Below are 14,559 nucleotides of genomic sequence, written 5' to 3' on the forward strand. Positions count from 1 at the left end.
ATGGGCAAAAGCATTCCAAGGCAGGCGAACCACATAAACAAAGGCACGTTGTAAGAAAAGAGCGAGAAGTTTTTGGGAAGACTAGCTCAGAGCACAGGCTGTGTGAGTGTGTGTGTGTGTGTGTGTGTGTGTGTGTGTGTGTGTGTGTGTAGCAGAATAGACTGAGGAGGTGGATTTGATTCTGATATTAAAGGTTCTTGAATGCACAGTAAATTCAATTAAACTTTACCTGAGGACTGCTGTTTCCAAGCAGTCCTGAGGAGCAGCCCTGGGGGAGGAGGTGCTGCAGGGATTCCCAGGAGCTTCAGAGTGAGGTCCCGCCACATTCTGCTTCAGGCAGAACAGCTCCACTTTGACCTGCTTGATCTATGAGGTTCGGCTTGATTTCATCTGACAAAAAGTTTCCACTGCTAAAGCAAGCAAACGAGTAAAAGGTATGGCCAAGAGGGCCACTGGAGTGTTTTCTGCTGGGGAGAAGCAGAAAGAAGCCTCTGAAGGAGACTTCGTGTGCGGGGACGTTTGGGGGAGCAGAAGCCTGATGGCTGACATTCGGGAGAAAGGGTCTCATATTCAGCTTGCTCGTCTGGAAAGGGGAATTGTAATTAGGAGGCGGGGCGCACACACCCCTCTGGTAGGGGAGGATCAAAACTTAGGTCTTCCCTAGGGCTTGGGGAAGTGTATGTGATCTCTAGTAGGAAGTCCCCCAACTTGGGGGATGGGCAGAGAGAGCGGGAGTGGGGAGAGGCAGGAAGTGGGCAACTAGACTAACAAAGGTGCCTGTGGCGGTTTGCCCAGCCCAGGTGGGAGCTAGGACCCCATTTCAGCTTTTCTGTGGCTTATGAATGGGGGCGGGGGAGCTGCCGATCTCGGGTCCTTCTGGAAGTTCCCAGGGCTAGGTCTTAGCATGTCGGATGTTGCAGGGGTAGATCTTGGGGGAGCCCTTTCAGCGCCCTCTCCATTCCCCCAGGGACCATGGGCTGTAGCTGCAGCTCAAACCCTGAAGATGACTGGATGGAAAACATCGATGTGTGTGAGAACTGCCATTACCCCATAGTTCCACTGGAGGGCAAGGTCATGGTAAGAGGCAAGACAGGGGGCTTGGTGTGGGAGTCGGGTGGGTGTACGACCCGGAGGAGAGAAACGGACCACCACTATAGGTCCTTGAGATAACAGCGCGCCCTCTCCCCTGCAACAGAAAGGAAAAGAACCCCGGAGAGGGAAAGGGCATTCTAATAAGGTCATGCAGCAAGTGGTCGGCAAATTCAGTGATAAGACCCAGCCAAGCTGAAGTGAAGGAGAGCAGGGCAGTGGGGAGGCAAGCCAGGGTCTGACCCAGCCCCAGCTTTCTGACTCCACTTATACCCCACCCCACAGCTGTCCATCTGGAATGGCTCTGAAGTGCGGGATCCACTGGTCACCTACGAGGGCTCCAACCCCCCAGCTTCTCCACTGCAAGGTGACTTCAACCAGCAGGGCCTGGAAGAGAAGTCCTGTGGATCCTTGGCTGTCAGCCTCCATCTCCTCACCTACTCACCCCCTGTCCTTCCTCCTCCCCCCTCTGTCTTGTCAGCTACCATGTAACTCCTGAAGTCGCTCTCCCAGCCTATTCCAGACAGGTTCTCCCTGACTCCCCCTGTCTTTACAGACAACCTGGTTATCGCCCTGCACAGCTATGAGCCTTCCCACGATGGAGATCTGGGCTTCGAGAAGGGTGAACAGCTACGTATCCTGGAGCAGTGAGTGTCCCCTTCACGCCATCCATCCTTGCCCTGCGGTAGAGTGTGAGGGAGTGGGGACCTCCGGTACTGCAGCCCCTGATCTGGCTTGCAGTGGGTGCCCTTAAGACAAAATGGGAGGCTTCGGAGTGTTGAGCTGAAGGGTGGGGTGGCATGGCCTAACTGGGTGCTCCGAGGGGGGGTTCCAGCCAAGTGCAAGGCTGAGCAGACCGTGCTAACCGCTGCTGTCGCTCAGGAACGGCGAGTGGTGGAAGGCGCAGTCCGTGACCACGGGCCAGGAAGGTTACATCCCCTTCAACTTTGTGGCCAGAGCGAACAGCCTGGAGCCCGAACCGTGAGTGGGGACTCGTCGTGCGGGATGGCTGGGTGTAGATCCAGGGACCTCGGAGCAAAGGAGAGATGCTTGGGGTGGTGTGAATGCTGGAGGGTGATGGAGGAAGAACGGACCAACAGACGAAAGAAGCCCTCGCTTCTGCCTTGCTCAGCTGGTTCTTCAAGACCCTGACCCGCAAGGACGCGGAGAGGCAGCTCCTGGCGCCCGGGAACACGCACGGCTCCTTCCTGATCCGAGAGAGTGAAAGCACCACGGGTGAGCGGCTGGGCTGGCCGGGGGGCGGGGGGCGGGGCCGCGGGCTGGGGCAGCGAGCGGAGGTCCTGGCGCGAGGAGCCCGCGGGGTTGGTGTGGGATGGGTGTGTGTGTGTGGCGCGTCGGCGGAGGTGCGATTCGCTGGAGGCCACCGCCCCCCTCTTTTGCGCTCCTTCATCCTTTCTTTTTTTCAGGATCGTTTTCACTGTCCGTCCGGGACTTCGACCAGACCCAGGGAGAAGTGGTGAAACATTACAAGATCCGTAACCTGGACAAGGGCGGCTTCTACATCTCCCCCCGCATCACTTTTCCTGGCTTGCATGAGCTGGTCCGCCATTACATGAGTGAGCACGGCAGGGTTAGGGTTAGCACCTGTGCCCTGTCAGCCTGCCTCCCCCAGGGCCTCTCGGGGTACCCTCCATCCATCTCTCAGTATGCTCCTTCATTCCCCCCTCAGTGGGTGAGGTGCGGTACCTTGGAGCCCCAGGGATCAGGTGACAGCTCCACACACCTCCCCTGCCAGTCCATTTCCCCAGGTGGGGACTGGGTGGGCCCCAACCCCCAGTCCCGCCTTATTCACAGCCTTACCCTCCTCCCTTATCCTCACAGATTCTTCGGACGGGCTGTGCACGAGGTTGAGCCGCCCCTGCCAGACCCAGAAGCCCCAGAAGCCCTGGTGGGAGGATGAGTGGGAGGTTCCCAGGGAGACGCTGAAGCTGGTGGAGCGGCTGGGGGCTGGCCAGTTCGGAGAGGTGTGGATGGGTGAGTGAGGCCCTCCAGGACTGCGGGGAGGGGAGGCATCTAAGGTCGTGAGAGTGCCCTGTTTCGGGGCAGCTGCCTGGCTCTGGGGGCATGGGCTCCGAGTGATTCCCCCAACCCCTCCCTGCCCCAGGGTACTACAACGGGCACACGAAGGTGGCAGTGAAGAGCCTGAAGCAGGGCAGCATGTCCCCCGATGCCTTCCTGGCCGAGGCCAACCTCATGAAGCAGCTGCAACACCAGCGCCTGGTCAGGCTCTACGCGGTGGTAACCCAGGAGCCCATCTATATCATCACGGAATACATGGAGAATGGTGAGCGCCGCCTCCGTGCGCGGCCGCTGGAGGGCACTGCCGTCTCCTCTGCCCCTGCTGGAGGGCGGAGGCGATAGGCCTGGCTCAGCGCTGAGGTGTTTTAGAGGAATTTTCCTGAGCCCCCAAAGACTCACTTCCAGGAGCGACTATAGGGCGTGTGGAGAAGAGGATGTGTTGTTCGAGCCCCGTCTGGGAGCCCAGCTTGAGGTGGCAGGCTCTGAAAGAGCATTCACCCCCCCCATGCCCCCCTTCTTCTCTGACCTGCAGTCAGTCCTGTTTGCCTTCTTCAAACCCCACCTTGATCTAAGGATGCTTGATCTCAGGAGATGAGTAGGTCCCTAGCCCCACCTCTCTCCCTTCTGCCCCTGAGCCTTGCGAGTGCTCCAAAGCCCTCTTTTTCAGTTCTGGGTGAGCCCCTCCCCCTCCCTCAGTCCACTGTCGGACAGATTGAGAGCCCCAGGAAGGTAAATAGGAACTTCTAGGCCCAGCTTTGGACCAAGTCCCTGTGCCACCTCTGATGCTCAGTTCCCCCAAGAATAACAGCAGAAATCTAAACAGGCTTATCCAGAAATAAGTGTAGTCATTAAGGGCTCTAGAGTCTGACTGCCTGGGTTAGAATCCTGGCTTCAGGACTGTGTGGCCTTGGGCTTGGTCACTTCACTTCCCTCTGCCATGGTTTCCTCATCTGTAAAATGGTGATAATAATGCAATAGCAACTTTCTTACAGGGTCTTTTTTTTTTTTAATTTATTTTTGGCTGTGTTGGGTCGTTGTTGCTGCTCGCAGGCTTTCGCTAGTTGAGGCGAGCGGGGGCTACTCTTCATTGTGGCGCGTGGGCTTCTCATTGCAGGGGCTTCTCTTGTTGCGGAGCACGGGCTCTAGGCACGCGGGCTTCAGTAGCTGTGGCACACGGGCTTAGCTGCTTCGTGGCATGTGGGATCTTCCCAGACCAGGGCTCGAATCCGTGTCCCCTGCATTGGCAGGCGGATTCTTAACCACAGGGAAGTCCCCTTATAGGGTTTTTGTGAGGATGAAAGTTAATGCATATAGAGCAGTTAGAACAGGGCCTACCATATAGTAACAGCTTAGTAAGTTTGTTGTTATCTGGCTCTGATTCTTTGGGAGTATAAGATCTGTCCCTCTTTCAGGAAGGGAAAAAAGCTGTTAATTGGCTAATGGATTCTGGAAATGGCAAATAGCAGACGACCTTCAATTGGTAGTTGCTTGGAGTTCTGTGTTGAGAAGGATTCTGAGGTTCATTGGAAGTGAGTACCGGGATTGGTTAGCAACATCTGCCATGGATACAATGAAGGAATGGCAGTTTATGTCCACATATTTGCTGCCTCTGGGTGAGGTCTTTGCCTTCAGTGACTAATTCAGCACTCATAGTGGAGACACTCAAGTTGTTGTCATCTTCACATAGGGTTTTAGTCTCTTGAGAAGGGCCAGCGGTCACTAGCTCTGTTCCAGTCACTCCCATCCCTGGTCTTCTCCTAGTTACCCTCTGCTACCCTCTGAGGTCTCTCAGTCCTCCAGGACACCTCTTTCCAGATTCCATTTACTACATTCAGCATACATTTATTGCTGCTTACTGTGGGCTGGGAACATTGATTGATTGCTGCTATCAGTTATGCACATTAGGAAAACCAGAGTTTGTGCCATAGGAAAGTTCCAGTATACCATGGAGAAGGAAGATGATGATGTAATTTATTATACTTGGTAGATCTAGAGAGGCTTTCTAGAGGAATAGTCTAGCTGGGCCATGAACAAAAAGAATTTTTAGCATGAGACATGGGACAAAGAGACTTTGGGGTGAGAACCCAGGGGTCTATGTGGAAAATCACACAATTGTCTAGGGTGGGTGGAGTAAAAGAGGCAGGAGTGGAAGGAAGAGAAGAAACTACAGATGTGGACCATGCAGGGCTTTGGATGACTCGCTGAAGAGTTTGGGCTCCACCTCATTGGTGACAAGAAGCTTGCAGACCCCTCCAAGTAGCCCCCTAGTCCCCGGGAAAAGGGCATCACACATCCCGGGCATCCTCACTCTGAACACACACTCCTCCTTTTTCAGCTTTTACTCTTCCTTTCCACACATCAGACACTGCTTCTAGACTCCCAGTTAGGGGAGAAGGGTCTGAGGGCTTTCCCCTGGGGCAACTTGGGTCAGCAGCTCTTGCTTCTGCCCACAGGGAGCCTGGTGGATTTTCTCAAGACCTCCACAGGCATCAAGCTGACCATTAACAAACTCTTGGACATGGCGGCGCAAGTAAGGAGACTGGGGAGGGGATGGGCATAGGCACAGGGCAGTGGGAGAAGGATGTCGGGCCCAGGACCGCTGACCTGTACCTGGCCTGCAGATTGCAGAGGGCATGGCATTCATTGAAGAGCGGAATTATATCCACCGTGACTTGAGGGCCGCCAACATCCTGGTGTCTGATACGCTGAGCTGCAAGATCGCAGACTTTGGCCTAGCACGCCTCATCGAGGACAATGAGTACACAGCCAGGGAGGGTAGGTACGGGACATGAGGGAAGTCTGTGGCCTGCAGGGTCTGGCCAAGCAGACCCAGGTGACCGCATTTCCTCCCTCCAGGGGCCAAGTTTCCCATTAAGTGGACAGCACCAGAAGCCATTAACTATGGGACATTCACCATCAAGTCGGACGTGTGGTCTTTCGGGATCCTGCTGACGGAGATTGTCACTCATGGCCGCATCCCTTACCCAGGTCAGGGTCAAGGGCAGGAGCTGAAAGGGTGATGGGGAAGGGCGGCAAATTCATGTCTTTCCACTTACTTCTTCCCAGGCTAAGAATCTGAAACTCTCTAGCTGCTTCTCCTCCATCGTCTCAGGGGTGGCACTCCTACATCCCCAATTAGGTGCACATCTCCCAGGCCTGGCTTCCATCTCTGTCTCTGGATGTCTCTTCCCTCAACAATCCCAGCTCTTTTCTTTAGTTCTAACACTGGCAGCCTAATATGTAGAAGAGGATCTGGCCTGCGAGGTAAGAGGCCTGCTTCTTATTACCAGGTCTGCCACTGATGCTTTCTGTTTGGCTTTGATCAGATCATTCCTTTTTTCTCCAGTTGTAAAACGTGAGGTTAGAACAGTACCTGACCCATACGAAGCACTCAGGAGTGTTAGGTTTTATTATTAATCACTATGGGCAAGTGACTTGGGCAGGTGACTTTACCTCTCTGAGCCTCAGTTTCATGATATGAGAAACAAGATTATTTGTGAAAGAGCTTGACTCATAGTAGGTGTTCACTAAACACTGACTTCCCGTCCCTCTGAAGCCTTCCATGTAGAGTGAGAGAGACGTGTAAACAGCTAACTCCCACTCTCTCCCATTCCTCCCTCCATCTCCTGGACAGTCCTTTACCCCTGAATTCAGCCAAGACAGGAATGAAATTTTTTTTGGAAGGAACTTGCTAGGAAACTCTGGGGAAAGGAAATAGGATACAAAGACAGGGTAAGGAGGTCATGGAGCACAGTGGCCAGACTTGCAGAAGCTTCCTACATCCCCATCAGTGTGCACAGTACTTTGCTCCTGGGAAGGTAAAGACACCTTAGAATCAGGTGAGGGTATGCAGGCCTCTCCTGCCCTGGACTTGCCCCATCACAGAGTCCAGCGGCAGCGCCGGGGCTAGAAACACACTCGTTGTCCTGCCAAGAGTTCACAGTGCTCCCTTAGAGAATTTTTCTATTAGAAGAATAAAGGCAGTGAAAGCACGATGATAAATGGCAACTGACACGTGGCTTTAGGGTCAGGGAAATTATGGGGAGTAATGGGGACCTGGGTGAACTTACATCTGCTCTAGCAGATGGCTCCTATTAAGACATGGGGGCCCAAAAAACAGATCTTTGTTTTTTCAAGAGAAGCCAAAACTTGGAGTTTTAGGAAAATTTTCCCATTTCCAAATATTGGTGATGATTCACATTGTTTAAAAATGCCAAAAGGGGAGACATCCCCGGTGGTCCAGCAGTTAAGATTCCATGCTCCCAATGCAGGGGGCACAGGTTCGATCCCTGGTTGGGGAACTAAGATCCCACATGTCAAAAAAAGAAAAAAAATATATATATACACACACACACAATAACAAAAAAAAAAAAAAACACTATAAGGGGCCAAGCCAAAGTAGGGCTGTGGGCTGTATTTAGGCTGGGTGTAGCCAATAGGTTTGTACCCTTGTTCCCTGGCCTATGTCCTTCAGTGTCCTGATTTTGAAATCTGAGTGACACATAGCTAGAGGTCCCCCAGGGGAAAGGCCTGGGGAAGAGAGGTCTCTATTGACTAGGGTCCAGTCTGAAGCTTTGTAGGAGTAAAACTTCTGTTTTGCTAGGACCCTCTAGGGGTTAGGCTCTGGGGACTGCCTGTCACAGTCTCTTCTCAGAGAATGAAGGAGAAACCAGAGGCCATACAGGTAATTTAGAAACAGGGAGCTATATTTCTGCTGTGACCATGCAGTTCTCCAGAGCAGCTCCTCTTGGGGGTCTACATGCAAAGAGCCTACTCTGGGGGTCAGGATCAGCACCAAGGGAAGGAAGTGGCCCAAAGATGATTTCATCTGGATCATGGAGGGGCCTAGTGAATCTTCTCTGCCCCATGCAGGGTCTGCCTTGCTGGGGTCCAGGGTCCATCTGGATTCCTGATGCAGCATCTCATGTGCCTGTTCTAAAAGCTGGAGAAGCCCCCCCATTGTCCTGGCTGTGGGCCCCCATCCTGCCCTGGGCCCTGACCACTCCATCCTTCCCTACCAAATAATCATCATTACAGGTACTCTTTATGCTGCATCTCCTCTTCCAGGCAGCATTCTCAATGCTATATATACACTTTCTCTTTCAATCCTGATAACACCTCTATGAGGTAGGAGCTACTGTTATCCCATTTTCCAGATGAGGAAACTGAGGCTTAGAGAGGTGCCGTGGCTCACCCAAAGTCTCACAGCCACATGTGTGCATTATTGAGTGTTTAAGCCATAGCAGACACTACAAGTGGCACGACTGACATTTAGCAATTACCGCAAGTATAGCTTTACCATTGATGAAGACCAAGATCCCTTTGGATTGGTGCTCACACTATACAAGTTGTCAAATATCTTGACCATCACCCCTGCCTGTGGGCTTCCAAAGCCTGGAGACTTGATGTCAGTTCTCCCATCAACCTCTAGGGATGACCAATCCTGAGGTGATTCAGAACCTGGAGCAAGGCTACCGCATGGTACGACCTGACAACTGTCCAGATGAGTTGTACCAACTGATGATGCTGTGCTGGAAGGAGCTCCCGGAGGACCGGCCCACCTTTGACTACCTGCGCAGCGTGCTGGAGGACTTCTTCACAGCCACAGAGGGCCAGTACCAGCCGCAGCCCTGAGGAGCCTAGCTGGCTGGGGCTTGGAGCCCTCCCCCTACCTAGCCAACCCGGCTTGGGGAGATGCAGTTCCTGTGTTACACCCATGTGGCCTATGCACATATGGACTCTGCATGTGAATCCCGCCCACATGCGACACATACACTTCTCGTGTCCTGTACCCGGGTTCTGTAGTTGGGTGGGCTCTGCACATGTGTCTTGTACATGTGTGGCTTGTGCATATATGTCTTGGACACTCGTCCAAGTTGTCCCTTTCTGGGCCCGGCCACTTCTGAGACCACCAAAGAAAGGAGAGAGGCCTGTGATTGACACCAGCTTCTCCCCACCCCCTTTTCTTTTCCCCTGGTCATCAAGAAGCTCCTTGAGGGCCGGGACCTTATCTAATACCTCTGTGCGCTCCTCTTTGGTGCCTGGCACCCATAAGGAGCTCAATAAATGTCTCTCGGTGAAGACTGCACATCTTTCTGCTCCCCACTCCAATCTCCTTTTCCTTGGGAGTGGGGAGTGAGCGTTCAGAAGATGGAAACTGGGGCACCCTGAATTGGGGTGAAAGATGGGGTGAAGGGATGTCTGAACTTTTTCCAGCCCTGCTGATGTTGGGGGCCAAGAGGAGGTCCCTATACTTTGCTGTATGGGTTCTTTGAACCCCTTCAAACCCCCACCCCAAAGGATTATGGGCAACCCCTACCCAGAACCTCCTAGAGAGTAGCTGTGTCCCAAGACACTCCCCCCTCCCATTATATAAATGCAACAGCATTTTTGAGAGCTACTGATTCAAGGACTATATTTGACCTTAGATATGTTCTGATTCACCTTCAAGGTGTTTTTAAACATTGAGTTTATTCACTCACCTAACAAATATTTATTGAACATCTACTGTGTGCTAGGCATGATTCTGGGTTCATAGGATATGCAGTAGATAAAATCTCTGGAGCTTATACTCTGTAAAGGAAGATAGACAATAAGCATCACAAAGAAGTAAATGGTATGGTATGCTACAAGGTGATAGTGCTAAGGGGAGAAAAACAAGGTAAGGGGAATTAGGAATGTCATGTTTGAGGGAGGTTTGTAGTTTTAAAGAGGGTGGTCTGGGAAGGTCTCATTGAGAAGGTGAATTTTTTTTTTTTTTTTGCGGGTACGTGGGCCTCTCACTGTTGTGGCCTCTCCCGTTGCGGAGCACAGGCTCCAGACACGCAGGCTCAGCGGCCATGGCTCACGGGCCCAGCCGCTGTGCGGCATGTGGGATCTTCCCGGACCGGGGCACGAACCCGCGTCCCCTGTACTGACAGGCAGACTCTCAACCACTGCGCCACCAGGGAAGCCCGAGAAAGTGAATTTTGAGCAAAGATTTGAAGGTCAGGGAGTGAGCCACGTGGTATGCAGGATGAGCAGTCAGGCAGAGGGTACAGCCTGAGGCAGAAGCTTGCCTGGCAAGATCTCAGAGGTAAAGGTAGCCTGAGGGAGGGGGATAGATCCTATGGGGCCTGGGGCCTCGTGGCCTTTGCAGGAGCCATTTTGAGGAGCCTTTGCAGGGTGCAGAGCCATGACTTGAGCTGACTTACATTTTAAAAGGATGGCTCTTACTGCTGTCTTGAAAGTAGACTGAGTTAGCAGTCAGTTTATAAAACTGAGGTAGTTTTGCATAAAACTCCAGATTTCTGCCTCCTCTTGAAAAAAATAGGAAGATTTGGCTCTTTTGGGCTTACCTGTCCTCATGGAGCTGAATAAGTGGCTAATGCCTTCAGGTGGGGTATGAGCTCTCCCATTGCCAGAGCCCCTTCACACCCTATTGCTCCCAGACAATGAACCTGAGTGTTAGTGGTTATATATCATCATGTTCGTGCTGTTGTTTTTATAAAAAGAGGAAAATGAAAAATTTTTTGCACCCATATTTCCATTAAAAAGTGGGAAAATTAAAGATCCCTGAAGATGGCAGTGTGTTTGAAGAAAGATGGGGAGAAGGACATATTTCTTTAGAAAGTGAAAAAGAATCCAATATTAAAAAGCAAAGTACCTGAATCAAACCAATATAAATATAAATCCACTCATTTACATCACCTGCGTGACCTCTGCAAGCGTCTGAGTTTGTGATTCCTGTTCTGCATTTTATAAAATGCTGCCACACCCATGACCTCATCTGATCCCCACCCTCCTCCTCCTTTGGACACTGCTGCAGCCACAGAGCTGGTGAACTTTGTTTTCTTACACTCTCCATTTTACTAACAGGGAAATGGGGGCCCAGAAAGGTTCCTGGCTAGGAAGCAGCAACACAGAACTGGGAATAGGGTTTATTCCCTGGTCTTTTGCTGCTTCTATAATAGAAGTGCCCAGTCTTAGATCTGTTACATTTGTAATTAGTGGCCCAAATGCAGTTCCCAGGTGAGGAACACAAGTGCCCAAGCAGTCTTTAAGATGTAAAGAGGCATAAAATATATATCTATAGATCCTATAGATCTATAGGCTCATGAGTAACTTACTTCACACATAGTAAGCACTCACTAAATATTAATATTGTTGTCGTTTTTTTTTGTTTGTTTGTTTGTTTGGTACGCGGGGCCTCTCACTGTTGTGGCCCCTCCTGTTGCGGAGCACAGGCTCCGGACGCACAGGCTCAGCGGCCATGGCTCACGGGCCCAGGCGCTCCGCGGCATGTGGGATCTTCCCGGACCGGGGCACGAACCCGTGTCCCTGCATCGGCAGCGAACCCGTGTCCCCTGCATCGGCAGGGGGACTCTCAACCACTGTGCCACCAAGGAAGCCCTGTGTTGTTATTTTAATAGCGCATCACAGTGCTTTTCAGTCTGTAGCTTTCAATAATGATTAGTTGATGACTGATCTAGTGCAGTGGTTCTCAAGGGTAGGGTGGGGGGCACTTTTACACTCCCTCCAATCCCCTCCCCCTTGCCCTGGAGACATTTTGCCACGTCTGAGGACAATTTCTGTTGTCACAGCTGGGGGTGGGTCAGGGTACTACTGGCATCTAATAAGGAGAGGCCAAGGATGCTGTTAAAAATCCTACAGTGCACAGGACGGTCCCCTACAACAAAGAATTATCCAAAATATCAGTAGCTTCAGTATCCTGAGAAACTCTGCTCCCAGTATAAGGGGACAATCAGTTTCCTCCCATCTAAATGCACTCAGTTCTCCTAGGTGACTGCATCAGGGACGTAGGCTTTGGAGTAAGAAAGGCTGGGTTCTGACACATTTTTAATGTGCCTCTGATGCATAGTAGGCATTCAAAAAATTACGATTGAAAATTGAACGTAATTACTGTGTGACTCTGAGGAAGCCACAAAGTTCCGAACTTCATTATCTTTGTCTGTTAAATGGTGATAAAAAGGCCCCCTCCAGAGCCGTCGTGAAGAATAATGGAGATGACTGAGATAATGTCGGTAAAGCTATTGCACAGCGTTTGGCCTACAGCAGTTTCCTGTCCTTTGTCAATTTATTTCTCCTGCTCCAAACTCAGCTGAGTGACCTTGCGCAAGTCACTTTCCACCGTAGGCCTCTGTCAAATGACAAAGTTGGTCTCTGATCTCCAAGCACTCTCCCAAAGCCGAATGGGACAGCGAAGTTTGCAGTCCGGCTTTCTTCCCCCGGGACGAATGGTACGGTCCTGGGGCAGCCCCACCCCCTGTCGCGGACCTTGGTACAGGCCCAGGGGGCCCTCCGAGGCCTCGCCGGGCTGCCCTTGCCCCCCGCCGAGTTCCGGGCCGTCCCGGCGCCTCTGATTGGCTGGAGCGGTGCCCGGGCTGCGCGGCTATAGGTGAGCCCGGGCGGGGACGGGCGGAACGCGCTGGAGGCCCGCCCCCTCTTTACTGGGTCTGACGCTGAGCGGAGCTGCCGGCGGGCGGGAGGGTGGACGGACAGACTGACGGGAGGGACGGGAGGCGAGCAAGATGGCGCAGACTCAGGGCACCAGGAGGAAAGTCTGTTACTACTACGACGGTGAGCACAGTCCTCGCGTCGGGGTAGGGGGCGGGGCCGGGCTAGGCGGCATCTGGGAGAGGGAGCCGAGGAGATCTCGGGGGAGGCTGAGGCATTGGGGAAAGACTGAGGGAGGAGGCTGAGAGAAGGAGGCTGAGAGAAGGAGGTCGAGGCTGAGGGCGGAGTTTGAAAAAAGGTGGTCGGGGCTGAGGGAGGAGGCTAAGAGGAAAGGAGGTGGAGCCTGAGGGAGGAGGCTAAGGGGAAGGAGGTCGAGGCTGAGAGGGGATGCTGAGGGAGGAGTCCGAGGCTGAGAGGGTCGCCTGGGGAAGCCTGAGGTCACTTTGGAGGGGACTTCTGAAGTCTGATGTGGAGTTTGCGGCGGCCTCCTAGAGGGGAGGCAGAGTCCGAGGGGGGAGGCAGAATCTGGTGGAGAAGGTTGCAGGGTTACATGTTACTGCTGAGAATCCGAAGGTCTCTCACTGCCCCTTTCCTTCCTCATCTCTTCTGGTGAGAGGCCATCAGAGCTCACCACCTAGAGGTCACCAGCATCCCTCCCCATCTCCCAGCAGGCCCTGCAGTTGCTGCTGGGAAATGGAACCCCTGAGGTTGGAAGGAGAAGGATGCAACTTGTTAGAACAAACTTTTTCGTTGAACAGAGATCTGTGGAGCAGCAGCTTCCTCTGTTCTAGGTAGCATTTAGGGGCTGGGGCCATGGGAAGACCAAAGCACTTGCCACCTTCCTCTCAGTCCGGAGGAGCAGGTAGACAATGACAGAGAATTGCTCTCCACTATCAGGCTGGGAGGAAGGACAGCTCAGAGTGTTCTGGGAGCACAGAGAAGAAGCACCCGCCCAGCCTGAGGAGTCAGGCAAGGAGGTGCCATCTCAGTTAGGACCTGAAGAACAGGAGTTATTAGCCAGGCCCAGGCAGGGCAAAGATAACAGCAAGTTGAGAGGTAAGAGGACAGCACGTTTGAAAAACGGCAGGTCTATGTGCAGAACGGTGGAGGCATAGATTTGAGGACACAGTGTTAGAAGGTAGAGAGCAGGAGTGAGAGAAAGGTTGCAAGTGATGAGGCTGGAGAAGTAAATGGGGACCAGGTCATGAAGGGCTGGGCATACCACCCTAAGGAAGTTGGACTTTATTCTGAGGGCACTTGTGAATCATTGAAGTTGTATGCAGGTTAGTGACATCATCATATTTATACCTTGGAACTATCACTCTGGGACAGAAATTAAACGCATGAATGGAGAAGTAAGGAAGAAGACAAGGATCCCAAGTTTCTGGTTTGGGCAGTTTGATGCTGAGTGTTTGTAGAAGGCAGGGTCAGTTAATAACTTTGGGTTTTGTTTTATTTATTTATTTACTTATTTGGCTGCTTTGGGTCTTCGTTGCTGTGTGCCAGCTTTCTTGAGTTGCGGTGAGCGGGGGCTACTCTTCGTTCGGTGCACGGGCTTCTCACTGCGGTGGCTTCTCCTGCTGTGGGGCTCGGGCTCTGGGCGCGGGCTCAGTAGTTGTGGCTCGCGGGCTCTAGAGCGCAGGCTCAGGAGTTGTGGCTCGGGGGTTGGTTGCTCCGCTGCATGTGGGATCTTTCCGGACCAGGGCTCGAGCCTTTGTCCTCTGCATTGGTAGGCGGATTCTTAACCGCTGCGCCACCAGGGAGGTTCCGGTTTTTTTTGTTTTTTTCCGGTACGCGGGCCTCTCACTGTTGTGGCCTCTCCCGTTGCGGAGCACAGGCTCCGGACGCACAGGCTCAGCGGCCATGGCTCACGGGCCCAGCCGCTCCGCGGCGTGTGGGATCTTCCCGGACCGGGGCGGGAACCCGTGTCCCCTGCATCGGCACGCGGACTCCCAACCACTGCGCCACCAGGGA

General features: G+C 52.8%; 2 protein-coding genes across 5 annotated transcripts in view; both read left to right on the forward strand.

The window, feature by feature from the left end:
- The first annotated feature begins 948 nt into the window (after positions 1–948).
- Positions 949–9,200, forward strand: LCK (LCK proto-oncogene, Src family tyrosine kinase). Its single transcript, XM_067711875.1, has 12 exons — positions 949–1,077; positions 1,375–1,456; positions 1,646–1,736; positions 1,972–2,070; positions 2,222–2,325; positions 2,517–2,666; positions 2,932–3,084; positions 3,215–3,394; positions 5,583–5,659; positions 5,751–5,904; positions 5,986–6,117; positions 8,561–9,200. Exons 1-12 carry the CDS (start codon positions 973–975, stop codon positions 8,761–8,763), a joined length of 1,530 nt encoding a protein of 509 aa, XP_067567976.1. The 5' UTR covers positions 949–972; the 3' UTR covers positions 8,764–9,200.
- A 3,350-nt stretch (positions 9,201–12,550) lies between these two features.
- Positions 12,551–14,559, forward strand: part of HDAC1 (histone deacetylase 1) — a 40,012-nt gene continuing 38,003 nt past the window's right edge. For all 4 annotated transcript variants that reach the window (XM_067725281.1, XM_067725280.1, XM_067725283.1 and 1 more), the window contains exon 1: positions 12,551–12,708. In XM_067725281.1, coding sequence (XP_067581382.1) covers positions 12,660–12,708 — 49 coding nt within the window. In that variant the 5' untranslated portion in view covers positions 12,551–12,659. The remainder of the gene's footprint in view (positions 12,709–14,559) is intronic.

This window comes from Pseudorca crassidens, chromosome 2 (genome assembly GCF_039906515.1).
Source record: "Pseudorca crassidens isolate mPseCra1 chromosome 2, mPseCra1.hap1, whole genome shotgun sequence".
In the NCBI taxonomy this organism is placed as follows: domain Eukaryota; kingdom Metazoa; phylum Chordata; class Mammalia; order Artiodactyla; family Delphinidae; genus Pseudorca; species Pseudorca crassidens.

Bases quoted from the DNA above. Each gene is read 5' to 3' on its own strand.
- LCK (XM_067711875.1), top strand. From the start codon at position 973: ATGGGCTGTAGCTGCAGCTCAAACCCTGAAGATGACTGGATGGAAAAC. The intron at 1,078-1,374 runs GTAAGAGGCAAG...CCCACCCCACAG, and splicing joins CACTGGAGGGCAAGGTCATG to CTGTCCATCTGGAATGGCTC. The intron at 1,737-1,971 runs GTGAGTGTCCCC...GCTGTCGCTCAG, and splicing joins CAGCTACGTATCCTGGAGCA to GAACGGCGAGTGGTGGAAGG.